The sequence below is a fragment of the Poeciliopsis prolifica genome, unplaced genomic scaffold (genome assembly GCF_027474105.1).
Source record: "Poeciliopsis prolifica strain line A6 unplaced genomic scaffold, Auburn_PproV2 SCAFFOLD039, whole genome shotgun sequence".
NCBI classification, from domain to species: domain Eukaryota; kingdom Metazoa; phylum Chordata; class Actinopteri; order Cyprinodontiformes; family Poeciliidae; genus Poeciliopsis; species Poeciliopsis prolifica.
The window spans coordinates 2,063,321-2,084,996 of record NW_026562414.1 but is presented as its reverse complement, the minus strand read 5'-3'; the positions used below and the strand labels follow the sequence as shown (position 1 = coordinate 2,084,996).

At 35.8% G+C, this 21,676-nt stretch overlaps 2 protein-coding genes and 1 pseudogene across 2 annotated transcripts in view; 1 reads left to right on the top strand and 2 right to left on the bottom strand.

Moving 5' to 3' along the window:
* Nucleotides 1–2,616, bottom strand: part of rngtt (RNA guanylyltransferase and 5'-phosphatase) — an 86,717-nt gene extending 84,101 nt beyond the window's left edge. Inside the window, exons 1-4 of the mRNA XM_055054419.1 lie at nt 2,217–2,616; nt 692–801; nt 509–612; nt 324–412 (exon numbers count right to left, since the gene is read on the bottom strand). Of these exons, the coding sequence (XP_054910394.1) occupies nt 324–412; nt 509–612; nt 692–801; nt 2,217–2,280 (367 nt within the window). The 5' untranslated portion in view covers nt 2,281–2,616. The remainder of the gene's footprint in view (nt 1–323; nt 413–508; nt 613–691; nt 802–2,216) is intronic.
* Nucleotides 2,617–3,900: 1,284 nt separating this feature from the next.
* Nucleotides 3,901–17,294, bottom strand: LOC129375328 (interleukin-31 receptor subunit alpha-like; annotated as a pseudogene).
* Nucleotides 17,295–19,008: 1,714 nt separating this feature from the next.
* Nucleotides 19,009–21,380, top strand: rdh14b (retinol dehydrogenase 14b). Its single transcript, XM_055054343.1, has 2 exons — nt 19,009–19,403; nt 20,487–21,380. Exons 1-2 carry the CDS (start codon nt 19,050–19,052, stop codon nt 21,102–21,104), a joined length of 972 nt encoding a protein of 323 aa, XP_054910318.1. The 5' UTR covers nt 19,009–19,049; the 3' UTR covers nt 21,105–21,380.
* The last annotated feature ends 296 nt before the right edge of the window (nt 21,381–21,676 follow it).

Below are 21,676 nucleotides of genomic sequence, written 5' to 3'. Positions count from 1 at the left end.
CTGCAAAATCAAAACACCACATAAAATACATTTCTTTTTATACAGACTCAACCAGATATGTTTATTTATGCATGCACCGCATAAATAAACATATTTTTAACTGTCTAAAGCTAAAGGTCAGTTAGAATCATTAAAATGATTTATATCTGTGAAATGCCACAAAAATGGGAGAAAATATGTCAGAAATGTATTTACATCTTCAAAATAATAAGCTTACATACATCTCCTCAATGTATACCAATGTATTGCCTTCGAACTGTATAATGTTCTCTACTAGAATGATGACAGGAAAATAACCAAGAGAAATAATAGAGATGGCTTACCGATCAGTTCTGTGGGATTCTTCTCTATGAAGTCCTCACAGAGCCTGATGAACACTGCAGTTGTCTCTTTAGAAGGGCACTCACCGTGGCTTTAAACATATAGAATAACAAATTCCAGCACATGAAACACAGACAGAACTCCAACACTTTTAACTGTTAAGCTTTACAGTGAAATCTGCTCATACCCTTTGCACTGGAGCTTCAGATATTTAATTCCTTCTTTCTCAATATCGTTGCGGTCATAAAAGCGAGTAGTGTTCGTCAAATCTACAAGCAAACCCATTTTCACCTGAGGAAAAGACAAGAGACAGTGAAGCAATGGGTTTCCTTCTCAATATCACTGCTTTTGGCTTTAGTAACGTCCTTACTTTGAGGCTTTTTAAATAGTTGGACAACATGCTCGGATGAAACCTGTTCTCCTCTGCGACTTGGTCATCATACCGGGGGCCCAACATTGTTTTCATAGGCAGGAATTTACCTAGGAAAAAAAGAGTCATTAAAACCATTATCCGATTTTTAATTAAGGCGTTATCTTGAACTACTATACTGATTTATTTTAGCCCAGGGAAGGTAGATTATCTCAACACTTTAATATTATTTCTTCTTTGCTGTGAGTTGTATTGGGATATTTTAAGTGTTTTTCCTTTTTGCTTTTAATAGATAATCATCTGCTTCTGGTAGTTTTTTCTATGATGTTTCATCACCTTGTGAAAGTATTTGTTAGTTTTAGAGTAACCTGTTAAATAAGATATTAAATATTTATTTTTTTAGTTCAGGGTTCTTATGTATTATTCTTTTTAGTACTCCAAATTTTATTGCAGCATAATTGTAAATACAAAATATCCTTATGAATTCATAAAGTCAGAAAGATGGGTAAAATATTTTATTATTATTTTTCTCATTAACATCTTCATTCTTAGGTTGCAAAGAAATACAAGGTTTCTGTTTTGTTGTTGTTTTTAACTTAGATTTGCTTTCTCCAGATGGAGTGCTGGATTACCACTGTCATATCATTAAATTAACAATTGATAATTGATTTTTAATTGGATTTACTACAATCCGTTGCTTCTAACCCTAAAAGCCAGATTATTCTGATTATCCAGTGAAGTTAACATTTTGCAAGCCACTCTAATCAAAACCTTCTGGGTTAATGCTACTCATTGCAAAATCCACACCTAAGATAAATAGCAGAAACTGAAAACGGAAAGCTGTGCAGTGAAACGTTTCAGGGAAATTCACTTGTGTACACCTGTGCATTAAACGTTAACTGAATATGTGTGGTAATAGGTGCAGTTCTAGGCAGAGGAGTTTGTGGCACTTTGTCAATCCTGCACCATGCATAGCCTCGGTTTGTTTTGACACGTGATACTAGGAAGCTTGTACACGGAAACAAAACGTTTCATGCAACTTGTCTCCAATTGACAAATGTTGGCCATGAATACTACTTTGGTTTTAAAGCACAACTGAAAGCCACTACATGCTTATTTAACTTGCACGCCCTTAAAGGTGGCACGTGAGAAGCGTCACGCCGGACTTCATTGAATAAATCCGGAAAACTCATTAGGTAGTCAAAAAACAACAAAATCCAAACGTAAATTCAAAACATTTCAAATGTATGTAATTTTGTAAGTGAGCTAAGGAACTCGGCGGTAAAAAATCTATCACTGGTTTATTTACTAAATATAGCTCTTTCACTTGGATAGCACTGTTCACTGTAAGCCTTCTAACAACAAACTGAGATAGCTAGTTTTTCTAAATTAACTTCAACTTCATTTTTAGAGAACCCAGCGAATCTAGCACTATCCACATGTTATTGGGCAAACAAGCTAATTCATTCACATATCTTCCAGAAGATAACATTTGAAAAATTATCCCATATGTGTTATTATTTACCTGCCAATGGCTGCCCTCTCCTGGGACAGTTACGCCATCGTGGAGGGGGTCCAGTGTGCGACATGTTAAGAATAGACTTGTAAAAATGAGCAAAACCTTAAATAAGTTTCCGTCGGTCACAGATCTCTGATCCCGGTTTAACACTACACTCGAGCACCGCGGCTTCAAGGCCCAGGAGCTGCTAATTCAAAGGGATCAGCCAACAAGTTTAAGCCCGGGCAGCATTCCGACGGGCGGGAACGAATTTAAACACAACATGGGCTGTGAAGAGTCAATGCAGTGCACCACCCGAAAATTACTTCTCTATTTCCAAGGTGTTTTCTTTCTTTTCAAATCCACATGGTAAGAAAAAGGCAAGCATTGCTTCACTGGGTTAGCTTGTGCTAAATTACAGAGCCAAACTCCTTCTTCTTAGTAATATCTGTGATTCAAGACAGATAACCTGTAATGCTGCCACCTATTGATACATTTCAGTATGACATGAAGCTCAAAGATTTTTTTCAGACGTGCACTAAAGCGAAAGCTCATGTCTTAATGTGGATTTTTTTTTCGTTACATGCAATAATTAATACACTATATTGTTAAATTTACTAACTTTTATTAAACATTTTAAGATTTTATTTAACTGCGCACAGCGGTTGACATGAAAGCAATTTTGTTGTGCTTCACAATAGCAATAAAATTCATGAATCTAAACAAAAAGTGAGATAAAAAATTTATAAGTAAATGACAACACAGCTAAAATGAATTCATAGTCAATAATATTAAAAATAACAGAACTAGGATGAAAAGGAGTATGATTATAAGAAGAAATTCTGTTTCAAAACAGATGTTATGCAAACAATAAAGTTGCTACAAATACTAATGTGGAGTTGATAAAAGAGAGAATGATTTTGGCATGCATTGGTGGAAAGTAGCTTAAATTTGGTGTATAGCTTACCTGATCAAATGTCAGTGATATTTTAATTGCATCATAATGCATGCAGCAAAGAAAGGTGACATTGAAGTAACAAATTAATATGGTTTTGCAGGCTGCAGAGTGGCACTGTTTACTTGCAGAAAATATATTTTTGATTCAGTGAATGGACATGTTTAACTATGTACTTTATAATTAAGAATATGTCACTGGATAATATCTAAGTTTTGAAGGTGTTACAAAAAAAGAGTTGGATTTTTATAAAACTTTTAATTGAATATTTATTAAAATAAATATTTTCTTGAAATATTTTCCTGAATAGCTTAAGTCATTTAGAATTTGCTTCTACAGAGTTTTCTGTTATCATCTGTTTTGACTATGACTATCATTTCTTTCATGTGTAATTTTAATAGCTGAAGTAGATACTCATGCATTTTTTTTCACGCGTTCAAGTTGTAATAAGACGTATCTTTACAAACATTTAATCCACGACACCATAATTTATAGAGCAACAAAATCACAGTAAATCAATATAAACAGCAGGAATGTTTGTGTTTGTTTGGAAGTTTATGAAGACAGAAACCTAGCAACACATACCACAGTGGAAAGCAGACAAAGGCTTCCATCCTGTTACAACCAGTAATGCCTGCTTGCTGTTTTGGAAATACCTGCAGAAAATGTTTGTTGGTATCTCCATCAGAGTATTACGGATCATTACAAACAAAAGTAAAACCGAAGTTTGTGGAGGCAAAAACACATCTAGAACAGTTTCTTTGTTGTTGTTGTTGTTTTACTTTTACCCATTAATGGTTATTGCTTTTTTTTTTTACATCTTCTTTATTGTTCATAGTTTATATTCAGATCAAAACCACTTTGACATTCACATGCACTATTACACATTGATAAAACAAATAAAACTGTACAAGCTTATTTCTGTGGAAACAATTAGAAAACAAAACAGTGTACAAGACCTCTGCTATGAGTTCAGGTTTCTGTAAAAACCGTGACTTTAACAAATTGTTTAAAAAACCTTTACACATATAATATCCTCTAGAACTAATTTCTTTGTTATCATTTTAATTACAAAATATTCAGAAAAAGCTGTCATTACCTTGTAACATAATTGTTTTCACTGGCAAACTAACACACTGTTGAATCTGTTTTGCATTTAATTTCAATATTTACCTTTGTTGAAATTACATCAGTCATTACATATGGTGAATCTCATCAACAAGAAATAAAGTCCAATTGAAATGAAGGTTGTCCCAAATAATATGAGGAAAATAGGCGACAACAACGGCATTACTAAACTTGTCCATTTCTCCAAAATTCATGAAAAGAAACTGTCCAGGAAACCTACACAGCAACACTGAAGAAATTGTAGGAATTTCAAACAGAGACCACTTGTGTTCATAACAGCAGTCTTCTGTGGCCGTATGTCTAAACTACGAAGTATGCCATGACCACAAGACAGAGCTCCTTTCTCCCAGAAAACACAGTGGAGTTGAGGTGTTTGCCTTTTTGAGAATCTGTATTCTGATATATCATGCAATCAACATGCTGTGTGTTCTTTAATAATACAGTCTATGACACATAGTTTGGTGGTACAGTAAATAGCCTACAAAACATGTTCTGAGATCTTAATTTTACAAACACAGTTTTGTTGTAGATCAAAAAGCAGCTTTTGTGAAAGCTTTTTAGTCTTAATGTAATGAAGGCGTCTTGATAAAAGCCTTTAAAAAAAAAGAAAGAAAGAAACAGGTTGCCATGCTGTAAATAAAAACAAGCCATACTTTTTCCACTCATGCTGTTTCACTGTAGGCAACAATCTTTCCCCATGTTGTCACTGAACATCTATTCTGAGTGACTCATCTTGAATTCACCTTGTGTTTTCTTGGCACAACACTCACCTAACATCAGTTTGTTCAAACATGTTCAAGCTTATGTATAAACTCTTCATTAAAGTATTTTGTTGCTTGTTGCCCAAGTCACTCTTGGATGGCTTTTCCACTCGTAGCAACATATCCTGACTGCGATATGGGCTGCTCTGTGATGAAGAAGACACCATTGATCCCTCTGGAGAAGAAAGGAGCTGTGTCTCTGAGGTTTCAGAGAACCTCTCTTCCCGTTCATTGTCTTGCATAGAACTAAACGATGGGTCGCAGTTGTTACTATTAGGAACTGGAGTGAGTGGTGCCCCTCGATTTCTTTGAGCTTTATTTGTGACAACTTGGTTTTCAATTTGATCTGTCGGTGGCTGGAAGAACCCCTCCACCTGAAACAGACATACAAAGTATGGGGGAAAATAAGAAGATTAAACTTGACTAATGTTCAGACTTCAACTTTGCCCCAAGCACCCAGAAAGTACACCTTTACCCTCCTAAAGTTCACTGTAGCAGTCTCATCCTTAGTTATGAACAATGAGATGTTTTGTTTTGTACAAAATGTTCATGCAAGTCAGTAAAACTCAGTCGCAAATCTCAGCAAGTCAGGGGCCTGATCTGCTTTGTGGCAGATCCTGACAAAAGTTATTCATAACAAAAAAAGTTTAGCATTTAATTGATTCATCTCCACATCTGGATCTGTACACACTCAAACGTTTTTGGCAATCATTATTCAACTAGGCAGGATTTACAAAGGTTTTCCATGAAGAGAAACTTAAGTTTATCTTTTCAGGGGATCATTTCTAAGTTTTCTTTGGAAAGACTGCATAAGTAAACGCCCACAATAGGCGGATGGGGGGAAGGGTAGTTCCTGAATTACTAAATGGTGAAGCCCAGAGGTTTCTATGCAACTGCATAGAAGTGTAGCTCTTATTCTAAAACACAATCAACTTTAAAAAGTTTTCAGTGTTTCAGAAAAACTGAAAAGGAGAAAAAGTTTGGACATTTTCAGAGTGATTCCCACTTTGGCTCCCAAATCCACAGCTGAGATTACTTAAGGTCCACTTCAGGAATTTAAGCAGTTTGCAAAAATGGTACATTATGCTTTGACTTTGCCAGAGATAATAAAGTGGTATACACAAAAGACAAATACAATATCCTGGCAGCTGATCCTGTTGTAAATATACTGGACCCATACTAATTATGCATCCATGTTTTAAAGTCTAACAAATACTTTTTCATGGCTGAAAAGTTTTGTAACAACTGTGCGTTAGAGTAACATGTTACAGTGTAGATGAGTTTGTGCATTGAAAAATGTGTGGCCAGCAGAAGTAGCTTTTGTCACAAAGCCTCAATATTATTCAAACATAACTTGCATCATGAGGCAAGTTAGAACAACCAAAATCTACAAATAATGTTCACAGCTGAAATACATACTTACACCCATTGAATGAAATCTGATGGGTGTCTGACATCATATTTGACCAACATTTCTAGTTTCCCATCAGATAGGTTTACCAAAATGGTTTCTATTTTCTCAGAACTAACATAATGTGAGAGAATTTGTTCTACGTCAGAAGTTTAAGAAAACCTACATGTAAGACCTTGATTACTTTGGAAACATGTCCTGTGGTCTGATGAAACCAAAACAATTAGTCTTGGTTTCATCAGCTGTGACATTTGAAGAGATTTGAAGAAATTAAGAACATCAACCCAAAAATGAAGGACAGCAGCAGTTGCATGATATAGTGTGGGTGTTTCACTGAAGGAGGAAATGTGATGCACCTCTACTAAAACAATCACTTCACAAGGAAACAACAGGATGGGGAAGTACAAAGGCAACATTTCAAAACAACAGCTGGTTTTAAATGAGTACAACAAAGTCTTTATCCCATAAGACGTTTGTGGACAGAGCTGAGGTGTTTCCAAGAAAAATGACCTTCAAATTTATTTCAGTTCCTCCACTTCTCTGAAGAGGAATGGGCTAAAATTCTAGCAAGTTATTGTGCAAAAGCTAGAGGAAGCATATTGGAAAGCATCTGAGCCAAGTTACTAAGTCTGAAAAGCTACTTTCTTAAAAAGTAAAGAAATGTATGTAAACTTGTGACTTAAAATAGAAAAAAAGGAGAAATATCTAAAATTATTATTATTTGCTTATTACTTTTGGGATTTAGCATATAGAAATAATTTGAGTAAACCTAATAGTCTAGTCTCACATAACATTAGCATCTTTCACAGTATATGTAAAGGCTAGTTTCAACATCAAGTATTGGTGTAAATGTGATGTTTTCTGATGATATAATCTATGTGTTTTTAAAACACATAGATTATGAGTAATTACTCCCATGGAGCATCAGAAACTTTGACCAACTTTTATCCACAAAATTGCATCATTTTACATTGAGGCGTGTGTGCAAACCTTGTGGTTGGCTTACATATAAGCCTCAACCTCATTGCGGTCATGTTCTTTTTAACGAGAACAAACCGTTTCCTGAAAATGCATCCAGACATGTTGCCTTTGTTCACAGAAATTTTATGTTGAATATGGAAATTGAATCCTGGATTATTTCAAATTTTAGTGCAAGTTTGGTCAAATCTGCCTATTTTCTACACTAGTTTTAAACATAAAATCAATGCCCACAAATAACTCCACTGTTTGTTGCTGTAAATCACACTTTGTCATTCTGGCAAAAAGCATTTAAAATATATCAAATGATATGAAGGTACTTTAACCTCTACTTTAGCCAAATCACAAAATGAAATCTTTTGCAGTTTTACTTCATTTCCAGCAGCTGCACCTTCTGATTGAGTCATCACCACTCTGTCAGTTTGAGGTTTAAAGACAGGTTTCAGCAGTACACCTATTTATTTGCTTGAGTTTTGCAAGCACCCGTTTATTTTTATGAGCAATCTTGTCTGCACAGAGAAAATAGAAACTTTTCTTCGCAATTTTCTTGGCTGGATGACAAAATTAGAATTTACAACCACGTAGTCTTTGATCAGTTAGGACATTTACATGCTTGAAATTTAAGCGACTGCAGTTTAAGGCCTGCATTTGCTACGACCCAAGAAATATTAGCCAATGTTTGGGAAGTTTTTAAATTAACAATATGTTTACTTGGTGTAGAATAACAGATTACATCTTGTTTGGGAGTGCCCTTACAATTTTTTGCAAAACTAATTGTAAAGATTTAATTTGCATTCTAACTTTGGAAGCAGTTTATTTATTAAGTGTGGCCTCGTTTATGTGGTGGTGATTCACACCACATAAATGTGGTGTGATGACACGTCTAGTCAGTTAATGACTAGATGTGTCATTGACTGCACCATAAACTCAATAAAGTAGCTCAACACAGGACCACAAAAAAGTTAGCAGAAGATGTTTTATGATTTCATTTATGTTCATTTGCTTGCATGCCTCCCACTTTATCATAATTTATATTAAAATTACCTTTTTATGACTCTGTGTCAGCCACTTCGCCACAGAACTGAGACGAGGATTCGGCACAGGCTTGTCATTAAATTTCTTCCACCTAAAAATCAAATGAACAATCATGAAACCTTTGTATATGTTTGGTTTTCCAGATTAATAATCAGAAACAGAAATGACCAAGAAAAATCAAGGAGTGAAACTTACTGAATGGCACAGGTCAACCCAAGAGATAGTACAAGAATGACAAGAATGCCTCCACAGATGCTTAGGGCAGTAATAAGCCTGGGATCTGTGGATTATAACAGATAGGTATTATGTTAATACTTGTCATGGTTTATTCTATTTGTTTTCTATGTAGTTAGAAAATGTTAATTGTTCCTGACAAAATCTATGTCCTCAAAATAAGATTCTTCCCATACATGACACTGGTGACCTCACATTAGGCATACAGCAACTGTATTTGTATACCTATTTGCATGATTTTTCACATTGATATTAAAAACATATTTACTTGTAATCATCCAAAAGTATCTTGTCTACAATAGTGATTGCTTATTTTAGCTCATCACCTCAGTTGTTGTATTTCTTGCTATGGCATTGACCCAAATACACTAAAAGCAGAGCCTGCTTAATTTTTCTGTTTGATGCATATTATGTTTTGTGAAATCCTCCAATAAAAACCAATATTTAATTGCCCACCTGTGTTCTCATTGTCAGTGCATACTTGGTAATGAGAACTATAGTATATCACTGTGTCTTTAATAATGTTCTGCAATTTATAGTTAAGCTTTGCTAAACTTGATATGTGCAAGTTAATTTATTAGCAAATGTATAAAACTGTTCTATATTTCTAATAATTAAACTTTTATGCCAACTTTTGTAAAAACAGAAAATCATAGCATAGAATTGAGAAGCTTGAAATGGATGAAATATAAACAAGGCAGTACAAGAAATCTAGGAAAGGTTTCCTCTGATAAAAGGGAGCTCCTTTCATGAAAGACAAAGGAAATTACCATAGCTAAATTTTTAGTTGAAAAAAAAAATTATCTACAACTCTCAATAAAATGTGACGAATCAAATGAAACGAGTGAAATGTAGCAGCAGCAGCAGCAGGTCACTTATCGCCTTGACAAGCAAAAACAAGAAAATCCTTTCCCTTCCAGGCTTTTCAGGAAGGAATTCAGCAAGTGAAGCCAAGAAAAACACAACCAGATGCAAAACCGCTTAAGAGTCATCTTGAGGGGAAAATAACACACACCTTCAGGTGAATTATCTTAGCCTGAAATGCTGTGCCCAGATTTTTCAACTTTTTACTATAGACGTATTAAAGACTCAGCTTCCTTTAGATCCCCCTTTTATGATCATAATATGGGTTGGCAAGGATGTGCATGTTAAAGCTTTCTTCTGTTTTTGTTGCGATTCTTTTCATGTGAGGGCGAGAATCACATGAAAAGATTCATGTGATTCTCATATGCATTGCATATGCAATGCATATGCAATGCAATGCAGCATATGCATTGCATTGCAAATGCTGCAATGCAATGACAACTTTGCATTGCAGCATATGAGTTAGAATCTTTGTGCTGTTCTTCTGTTGTAAAGAACCAACTCAAGTAACAACCTTTCAGTAAATTGAATAGCTTCTTAAATAATACTCACCAAATTTCTTTGTTGTGAAATACACCGTGCTGCTGATAACAGTATCGTTGTCACCCGAGGCCTCAACCTTGACATTGTAGTGGGTGTTTGGTTTCAGGTCCTTCAACCAGAGTCCATTTTCACTACCACTAACAGAAACATCTAGTAGAAAACCATTGTCTTATTGTTATGAATGTGGTCTTTAAAAAAGATGTAAAAACATTAGCAAAGACAGGGGCAACTCACTGTGCTGGAGTCCCTGTGCTTCATAAAAGATTGTGTATGTATCAACATTACTGCATGTGGACTGTGACTCTGTGTGCCACTTCATAAAGACACTTTTATCGTTAGCTTCCTCGACGGTGACAGTGATGTGCTCCGGAACTGTAGGAATAACATTTTCAAAACTGTCAATAACCACAAAAACAATGTGATTTCTCTGCAACTTGCATGGAGACGTTTCAGTGGGGGTTGGGGTATGGAAATACTTGAGCTTGGATGTATTAACAAAGTCCACAGTAAATTACTTTTTTAGTGATTGGAGATTCATTTTGAGTGATTATTACATTTTAGATCTCTCAGTGAAGGTCCAATTTAACATTAATCCTGGTGATGAGTGTATGCAAACTTCCCTGTGGTACTCATGTATATGTTTTTTTGTATTAATGAAAAATTAATTTGATGTTTACCTCCCATACTGGAGCAGAATGGATTTGCGCGGATGCTGTGTCCTGTGATGTCATTGAAGAGAGGTGTTACTGTAATATTGTATGGTGTTCTAAGCAACAGGCCTGCAAAAATAGAAAGAAAAAATATATTGAAACTGAAATGACAAGAAAATGTCAGAACACCTTTAAAAACAATAAAAATTAGTTTAAAACAGTGAAACAAAATAAAATAAAAATACAACATAATACATACTTGCAGCTTAGTGCAATAAAAACAAATGGCTTATAATATGAGTCATGCAGGAAGAGACTAGATTATCTTGGAAGAACACCATCACATGAATATCAGAAGTCAATCTTCTCAGAAAACCTATTCGAACTGATAAAATCTTCCATGGAAATGCATTATGTAACAGCTTTTAATATGAACTTCCACTAATGAGTCCATTATATTCTTCACTGAGTCGATAATAGATACGCCATTAACTGATGTTTTGATAAATGGAAGGACAGATCACTCACACACTTTGTCTTTAACACACGTTCTAACCTACCAAACAGAGTTGCATTAGTGAATATGGTCTCCTTCCAGTAGTACTGACGCCCGTCGTGGGTCCAGTCAATTATGTAACTACTGATGGGTTTTTCTGACACATTCCAGCTGACCTGAATAACACCTCCCATTCTATGTTGTGTTGTTTGGATGCTCAAAACCTCAGGAAGGTCCGCTGATGATATGAAGAGAAAAACAACCAACAAGTCAAGAGACAGGTTAAAAATCTTGTTGTTTAAAATGTCTACATGTAGTAGTAAAACTAACTGTCTCCAACAGCTGCAACATAAACCGAGTCGAGCAGTGGCCCATTATTGGAAACTGTGAGATACAATCTGTGTGAATGGTGGTCCACATCGACGTCACAAGATGAGTTGTCACATGAAGTATAGGTGTAATTTCCTGCGGTCGTGTTGTCTTTGTACGCAACCTGTTTAACTGTGAATGTCTCTCTACATGTTGAAGGAATACCCTGGTTTAGAGAGAAGCATGAAATGTTAGACAGCAATCCAACAATTATCCACTTCCAACAAGTATTCTCAAAACATTTTACTCTTTTCTGTACCTTCCACATGAGATGAACTTTTCTCTTTCCGTTCTTTCCCAATTCAGACACTTTTCTCCAAAGTTGCATCCTGATGCGGCTCCCTAAAAACGATTCATATAAGTTTGAAATTAATCACACTTCAACAGACAGATTGAAGAATTTATGCTGAATTATTTTCATCTGGAGCCAAGAAAAGAGAAAGCCGACATTCACACCTTGAACTAAGTCTAAAACCACCTTGTTGTCATAGCAACAGCTGTAAAGAAACTGCAGTCATGCTTTAAATCACTGCAAAGCTGTGGCTTTCCAAGAAGTGGTTGCAGAATGACAACGTGGAATGCAAACACACCCTTAGAAGCGTTTAACCCTGACATTTATGACAAAATTATGTGGGTAGAACCAAATCAGTTAACATTCAAATTGCTGCTTTGTCAGCATTGTATCGCACCAATAAGAATGAATCTGAAATTTGGCAAGTTTCAAATCTCAAGTGACAAATTTCAGCAGTCAAGTCTGATCCTGTGACTTGAGTTTGACTAATTACTTTAGAGAGGGTTTGGAAAACACAGACATGAATGATTTATGTTCAGTGCCATCCAGAAGTTTGCACACTCCTTTTTTCAACCATACCACACTGTAGGTGAACTATGAAATAGTTGTGCATAATTGTGACGTGACAGAAAATGTATTCTTTGTACACATCCTTTGCTGCAATTACAGCTGCAGGTCTTATGCTGTATGTCTACCCGCTTTGCACTTCTAGATACTGTAGCGGAAATTTACAAAACAATGCAATCTTCTCCTTTTTCGCTTTCACCATTTGCTTTAATTCTGCCCAGGATTCACAAAGCAGACTGCAATCTGCCACAAGTGTCTGGCAGAATGATTTCTATCTTTTGTGCATCATATAACATTTTTGTAAAGCCAACAGATTTTATGTTTTTTTTTTCTTATTTTATTCTACTTTTACGAGGACCTTCACCAGATCATATTGTCTCTGCACAAGCCACAAATATACAAACAATTTAGATTTATATCTAAATTGTTTGTATATTTGTAATATCTTTGTAATTTATATAAATAATGCCTCATTGCACTGTGGACAAGGAGGAAGCACAGAGACACAGACACTGTTTGCTTAATGAAGTTACTTCACAAACAAAATCAGCTGTTGCATTGGGTTTCAGAATTGGACATGAACTCGGGTTTAAATCGGTTACTAAAATTCTTTTGTTTTTCTTTGCTGATGTTCTTAAAGAGGTCAACTTGCTTCATTTAAATATCGGTCTTACTGTTCAGTTTGGTGAGAGCAGTCTTCTCTGAGCTCCATTCACTCCAAAGTCCCTTTTCAGAGGCACATCGGACTGAAATGTTGTAGTTAATGCAGGATTCCACTTCCTTAATAGTGGCATTTAATTGAGATTTTGTAGGTTTTGTCCACAAAACCTACAAAAGAAAAAAAAATTATAATGTTTGGTGAGAAAAAATAGCTATTAAAATTGTTAAATCTTAGAACCTCTAAGCTGTAAACAATGTTAAGCATTTATTGATCAACACTTTAGTGATTTGGTTCGTTTATGGTCCATGCATTTAGCTTGTTATTGCTTGTCAGCATTTTTAGAAAATAAATGCTGTGACAGCTAAGAAAACATTTATTATGTTAAAAGGTATTTTTGTTACTTTGCATCGGTAAGTCATAGAATACAAAATTATTTTTTCTAAGGTTATCTATCTTTGATTACAAAATTTATTTGATGAGTATGATTAAGCTGTGACAAAAAAAGCAACAAGTAGAAAAAAACCCTGCTGTATATACAACTAAAATAAATATTTCTGTAAGGAATTCACAATGAATTATCCCCAATCTCATAAAAAGACAAAGTGTTTGTGTTTTTTTACCTCTGGGGCTTTGTCAAGCTCTGATGTCTGAAACAAACAAGACAAAAATTGTCTAAATGAGAAAACATTTATACTGTTGAAAAACATTTTCAAAACCAAACGCAGCTACGAATTTCCAAAATGTATATTTGTATAATCCATTATATATGCGAGCAACTCTGCTGTACATGCAGCAGATGGCTTCTGCTTGCTGTAAGTGAGAAACAGGACTTAGCATGTAGGTTCTAGCTTCCAATGTGGGGAAAATAGCCCCAGTTAACTGCAGTTCAACAAGGTTTCATGAGTCTTTTCTTAAAACATTTATTACCAGCATGAACATGTTCACATCAAATAAATGAATTGTGTCAACACATCTTCAACTTCTTCTATTGCATTTTTCAACACTTTGTCCCCATATTGAGGACACATCCGCCACCAGCTGAGGTAATTATTTCAAACTCCCTTTAACCACAATGTTGTAAGATCTGTAAAGTAAAAATGAAAATGTTCTGTGCTGGTAACAAATGAGTAACTTCACATTTAACTAGCTTTGTTTTCAGTTTTTGTTCGCTTCATTTGGCACCCATGAAACTATTCAATGGTCTTATTACTTTTTGAAGACCATTTTTTTATTACTTGGCCACAAATAACTGCATTACTGAATTCAGATTTTTAGTTAAAACATCAACAAGAGCCAAAACCAAATTCTACCTCCCAATATACAGTGCTAATCACCAAATAGATTAAAATTTTTCATAACAGAAATTCTTTCTTCATCAGTCATACTGGTGTTATGAAATCTTCTAGCTATCCTTTTCATATCACCATTTTGAAGAGTTTATGTTTGCTTTCCTATTGTCTCTGCACACACAATTATATTCTTCCTACCTTGTAGTATTTGACTTGACAACGGGGTCCATCCGTGACCCACTCTACAAACAGATGCTCTGACGAGGGAATTATCATCAAATTCTTTGGAGGATTAATTTTCGCTGAGGAAACATGTAGTAATCATCACAACATAGAAAATTATTAGTATAAACACATGCATATTTACATTTATGTTACTTACTTATGCTATATGGATCAAACACATAGGGGTCAGAGACCGTCTCCCCATATTGAGTTTTTGCACTGACTTTAATAGTAAATGGGTTAGAGAAGTATATATAATCAACTATATGATCTGGATTTCCAGAATGTGTGCAGTTGTGTGTGCAATTCTCTACTTGTGACTCGCAGATTTTCTCTGAGGAAGCACTACAGAAAGAAGAAATATGTATTAAAAATAATAATTTAACAACATTTAATTGGCTAAATGAAGACATGCTTGACATACGTAAGTATGGTGTAGTTTGCTGTTTGTTGAGAATCCATACGATGCTTCCAAGAACATGTGAAGAGTTTAGGCACGCCGTTCGGCCCATTTGCATTATAATGCAAGACACATGTGATATTTTTAGGCTTTGCTGCAAATGAAAAGAGAGGTAGAGAGTATAACGTCATGGCAGGAATAACGAGCAATACTAATCAATGAAATAGAGATTTTATGTTACAATATGTCCTTATGGTGACGCCTCCCAAGAGCTGATTCCCATAAGAGCTATGACACTGCACAGCTGCGCTTGATTGAGTGACGTTTCTCAGTGACAAGACAGTGTGTGTTGCGTTTACAGTTTTTGACAGGCTTTCGTTGATGGTTTTTCCGTTCAGTGTCCAGAAGATTTTGCCAAGACTTGAACATGACGTTTGGCACACTATCTCAACACTGGAGTCCTCTTCTATGTACAAATCTTTAGGGAAAACGTTACAGATCACATGCTGGCCTGCAGGAACAACAAATAGAAGGAAAAGTTCACTTGATGATTCCCATAAAATCTTTAGTTGTTCAAACTAAGCACAAAACCTTATTTATGTTTCTCTGTGTGTTTTTGAAGACAGTTTTGAATATTTTTTTTTGACTTTCCTTTGAATGTTATATTTTGAATCCCCACTTGTTTATCTGATCCTGGATTTAATGTGTCTCCTTTGTTTTAAAAAATTGTTGGTGTAAATCAGAACAAAATATATTAATGTTTACAGTGGTAACAGAAAGAAACACGAACAAGCCCAACTGATGGGAAGACTTTTACAAATCACTGTGTTACATCAACGACATATGAAATACTAATTAAACATTGGCTACACCAATTCCTAATTTTGGATCAATACCAAAACCTCCTAAGTCAAATACATTATTGGCAATAATTGCAGAAATTTACATTTCTCTAAGTAATTAGTGAAATTAAGTTCATAATTTTATTTACACAGTTTTTATTTGTACACCTTCTTTGCACTTCATTACCTAAAGCTCAGATTTGCACGAAGCAAAGACAAATTATTTTAAATGTGACTGTGCCTTTCACTTTCATTTGCGTTCCTAAGACAGAGCTTTGTTCCTGGCTTGTGGGAAACGATACAGACTAACCCCCAGAGGATTTACATAGAGATAGAAATCTGATAGATTCTCAGACAGAAAATAATAATATGAGTGGTGCCAAATAAGCTCCAGTCCACAATTCCTATGTGTGAAGTTTCTTTTCCTACTTTTTTGACCTGACTCCTGGTCAGCTGCCAATAGCAATGGAAAAAGTAGTATCTTGCTTCATTATTTTTTTGGAAACTAAAAGCCTCTGTGCTGCGTTTCCAGTCAAAGTGACTCAACTTTGTCTGCTGCAGCTCCATTGGCAACCCCCATGCAGTCTCTACCTTAATATTCAAGCGTCTAGAAAGTTCAAATATTTGTCATGTTATAACTAGACTTCAATATATCTTATTGGGATTTCACATGGGAAAAAAAACAAAACAAAAAACACAGCAGTTTTGCCAAGAACCGAGTCAATCACAGACTTGATTTGGGTCACATTTTGAGATTTTCTTTTGAAAAAGTATTTTGAAACTACATCACATCTATAAAATCATAGAAAATAAAATAAAACGTGAAGGAGCATGAACACTGGTACTCTAGAATGAGATGCAGCTTGTAGACATTTTTTGTAAAAAAACGCCACCACACAAAAACACACTTTCTAAAAAAAAACTGATATTTGAATATGATAGATAGATAGATAGATAGATAGATAGATAGATAGATAGATAGATAGATAGATAGATAGATAGATAGATAGATAGATAGATAGATAGATAGATAGATAGATAGATAGATAGATAGATAGAAATCTGTCAAACGACTTGTTAGCTGATTTTTTTTTTTTACATAAATAAATAAATAAATATGTACATTTGAAAGTTTTTCCTACCTTTGACAGGGAAACAGTCGCACATAGAGAGAAAGAGAGCCGCAACCACGAAAATCGAAAACAAGGACATGTACATAATTCCTCCTTATGTGCAGTTCTCGTGGAAATCGTCGGTGAGAACTACAACAATAAAACAGATCAAAGCACTTGAGTCACATGTTCTGAGGCTGTTACAACAGATTGCAACCGTCCACAGAGGCGCATTTACTCCACCCGCTCTAGATGTCAGCTAACAGGAACTAAAGCAAACCCTGAAATAAACGGGAGGCATTACCTAACTGGAAACGCTGCAGAGGAAAAAGAGGAAGTGAAGCAACTTGCGGACAGTTTCCAAACACTCAAGACAAGACCTCCCTCACTGCATTGTCGATTGTATGAATCACATTTGACTTTCTCTGATTAATACTAATAATAAATCTTACTTGCAGTTATATTTGGCTGCAAATTAAATGCGGGGAAAACATTGAAACATGAAGCAACTGATTTCATATTCTTTACTGGACAAACAGAAAGAAATGGGTTATTTTATGCACTCAAGCAAAGTTTTGTTCATCGTTTATTCACTCTACTTAACGTCATGCATTGCAACATGACACTCAGCAATGTTCCAAATTGAACACACGATTGATATTCAGACTTAATTGTTTTTCTTTGTGAAGTTCTTGACTCTAACAAATAGATCTGTTATTATCGATCATCAGCTGAGGTCCATTCGACTGTCAAGACTTGAGCTCTAAAGGTTAAACTTAATTAGGAAAATAAACAATAGAAAAAGCATTATGAAATTGATCTGAGTCAGTGATTCCTGTTATTTCTGCTATTCGCCCGAACATTAAGCAAACTTTCGAAACGCTAGTATTTGTCATAATATTGTTGCTGTTTTTCTGAAAGCTATTGCTTTTGAGCGTCAGTTATTTGATTGTATAAGGTAATTAATAATTATTTTTCCAGCTTTAGCCTCGTAACGGCAGCGACAGAAGTTAAAACTCGCCTCAGTTTTTCCTAATGTTTTTGACACTGGTTCTCAGATAAGTGTACATAAAGGGGAAAACTGCACACTTAATCATTTATTAATATAATCATTTGGTCCAGTTATCTTAAGTAGCAGCATACAACGTCATGATAACGCATTTGTTTGATATGACCAGTACTTAAAGTACAGTGTTCATTTTGCGAGATTTTTTTTAAACGGAACACAATTTTTTTTTAAAACAAAAGGTTCGCCTCAATCAGTCGTCGGCAAGGCAAACTGAGCGCTGTGTGGGCGGAGTTTGAACTCCAATGTTCTGACAGCGAGGTAGGAAGTCATTTCATACAGTATACACAAATATGTCACTCTATATCGTGATTTCTAACAATGTTTTTTATTTTATTTTATTTTTATTTTTAAAACAATTGTGAAAATATTATATCATATAATAACAACAATAATAATAATAATAATAATAATAATAATAATAATAATAATAATAATAATAACTCCATCAAAATGTCCCCTTACTGACCTGATCCAAGAGAATATCATTTGCAAAAGCAAAGATGAATCCTGAGGATCCTAACAGATGATTCCACTCCCAGACTCTGTCCATAAACAATGTGACAAATGGCAGTCCTGGCATAGACGAACCAACACCGGAAAAAGTCCAAAAACGTGAACAAAGCTCTTGCTTTCGGTTGACATGAGGGAAACTCCTCCCTTGCTACTCGTTAAAAGTTCTACCAAGATCTTGCGCCGGCTAACTGTTAAGGAGTGTACTTAAAGTGTTGTGACCCGGAAGACTTACCCAGAAATACTCTGATTTTTGTTTTATTTTATATCTACTCATACGATGTTTTTGTTTATATATATATTTTTAAATATTGTTAATGAGCTCACATTTTTCAATACAATTCTTAATACAAAAATACGACTCTACAATTTTCACGTGGCATAATCAGCATACTGTCCGCCACTGTCATTTCCGGAGTAAATTTGTAACTCGTATACATAACATAAGGAGCTGTCCTTGATAACCGGCATGTCAACGGCCGTTATAATAGCCGCTGTGGTTGGCGGCGGGGTTCTACTCCTAATGCGCCGTCTCTTCCCCCGGCGGAAAGCAGTAAAGCTGCTCCAGTATCCGACCGACACCATGCGTGGAAAGACTGTGATAGTGACTGGGGCTAACAGCGGGATAGGAAAGGCCTTAGCCGGGGAGCTGCTGAAGCTTCGCGCCCGGGTCATCATGGCCTGCCGGGACCTGCGGAGCGCCGAGGACGCAGCCCAGGACCTGAGGAGCCGAGCGGGGCCAGAGCAGGGCCAGGTGGTCATCAAGCACCTGGACTTGGCTTCCCTACAATCTGTCCGGAATTTTTGTGAGGAAATCAACAAGGTAACGATATGGATGAATGTTTGTTGGTTCATTTACCAGCTGGCTTCCAGTACAGTCCACCTATTGTTGTGTTTAGTGAGTGTTGGAGCACGAACGTAGCACTGTCCGTGGTGCTGAACAAAAGAGTGACAGGGATCCGCTTATTTACTTACACATCAGAATCATTTCATTCGCATAGAGCAGTAAAACAGAAACTCAACCTTGTTTCTGATAAATGTAAAACTTACACATAAAATAAGGGGTAACTGATTCTGTGTATATTCATCATGTCTGATCAATATACATTAACTGATATGAGTTAGCAATTACTTTCTAGCAGAGAGCAGATTCCCATTAATTATAATAAGATGTTGACTTTCTGGTGGAGAAAGCCAGACCCACGCCATCACCCTGCCTACCCCACAGCTGACAGTGTGTTTAATTTTCTTAGTCTGAAAACATCAGATGTACATATGATGTTTTTGTAATATTTACCAAATGTACTTTGGGATTATTAAGATGTTCTTTTTTTATTTTTGGAAAATCTGACATGGTCTTTGTCTTCTTTTTGGCCAACAATGCCTTTATTGGCCAGTCAATTTCCTGTTCAATTTATTCAGGTTATTTGCAGTTGTTTATTGATTTGAAACATTTAGTTGTGACAAAAAGGGGGTAAAATATGTATTCTAGTGTACTTTTTGTAACTTTTCTTTCACTGGACAGTAGTTACCTCTCATTACCACTAGATGTTGTCAAATCTCAATTTGCCCCTATAAGGTATGTTGTGTTTCAGAAAATAGTATTTCTTCATTTTATTTAATTTGGAAAATTTATACTTTAAGCTTACAATACCAACCATGATATCTACTAAAAATAAATTAATAAAATTAGTAAAAATGTGAAATACAATGTGTTCTAGAAATAAGCAATAGGAGTAAAATTAGAAGTAGCCTCAAATCCTCTACATCTACATTTCTAGTACTTTTTTACCAACAGTCTAATTTAGAAAAAACTGTATATAATATATATTTCTTGCATACTTGTTAAGATGTATATAGTCTGAAATTGTAAAATCTAAAATATTTTATATGCTTTTGTTGTCAGGAGGAACCTCAGATTGATGTGCTGGTCAACAACGCTGGGATCTATCAGTGTCCCTACACAAAGACAGAAGATGGTTTTGAGATGCAGTTTGGAGTGAATCACCTGGGCCACTTCCTCCTCACTCACCTGCTGCTGGACCTCTTGAAGGCTTCGTCTCCCAGCCGCATTGTTGTTGTTTCCTCCAAACTCTACAAATACGGCCACATCAACTTTGACGACTTGAACAGCGAAGGGAACTACAACAAAGCTTTCTGCTATAGTCAGAGCAAGCTGGCCAACCTGCTGTTCACACTCGAGCTGGCTCATCAGCTCGAGGGCACGGCGGTCACGGTCAACGCCCTCACCCCGGGGATGGTGAGGACCAGACTGGGACGGCACGTCCAAATGCCTCTACTGGCTAAGCCGCTGTTCCACCTTGCCTCGTTGGTCTTCTTGAAGAGTCCGTTGGAGGGAGCCCAGACGCCGCTCTATCTGGCCTGCTCCCCCGAGGTGGAGGGGGTGTCGGGGAAGTGTTTCGCTAACTGTGAGGAAGAAGAGTTGATGGCCAAAGCTACAGACAAACAGGTGGCCAAGAAACTGTGGGACATAAGCAGGAGGATGGTTGGACTCGCAGAGTGACCATGGGGCCAGTTCTGAGGGCCGGACTGTTAGGGAATTAAGTGTTCTTGGACATCTTTGTTAATCCACTTTTGCTTGCAGACAACATTGTGCAAGAGAAGGGTTGTAGAAAATCCTTTTTTTTCCTCCCTGGGGATGAAAACTTTAATGGAAAGACATGTTGTGCCTCTGAAATGGGATAATTAGCAGACTCTGTGCTACATTACAGAACTGATTAGATCTCATATTATGATTTGAATTTTAAGAAGTTTCTGTTCAAGTAAAGTTTTAAAAGAACTTTTGTAATTATTTTTTCATCCAGGTAACTCTCGCCTCTTTATTCTCTTCACAAATCCCATATACTTATACTTTAGAAAGTCTTATGCACTATTCATACAGTACCTTGCCAAAATATTCAAATCTTTATCACATAACAAAGAAAAGCACTGATAGATTTTATGTAGTACAAAATACTGCACAATCCAGATTTTTTTGTTAAAAGTAAACCGTTTCTAAAAAATACAAATCAGAGAACTGTGACATGATTGTGTATTTATAGTGATTTGTTTAAAGCTGATATTCCTAAATAAATG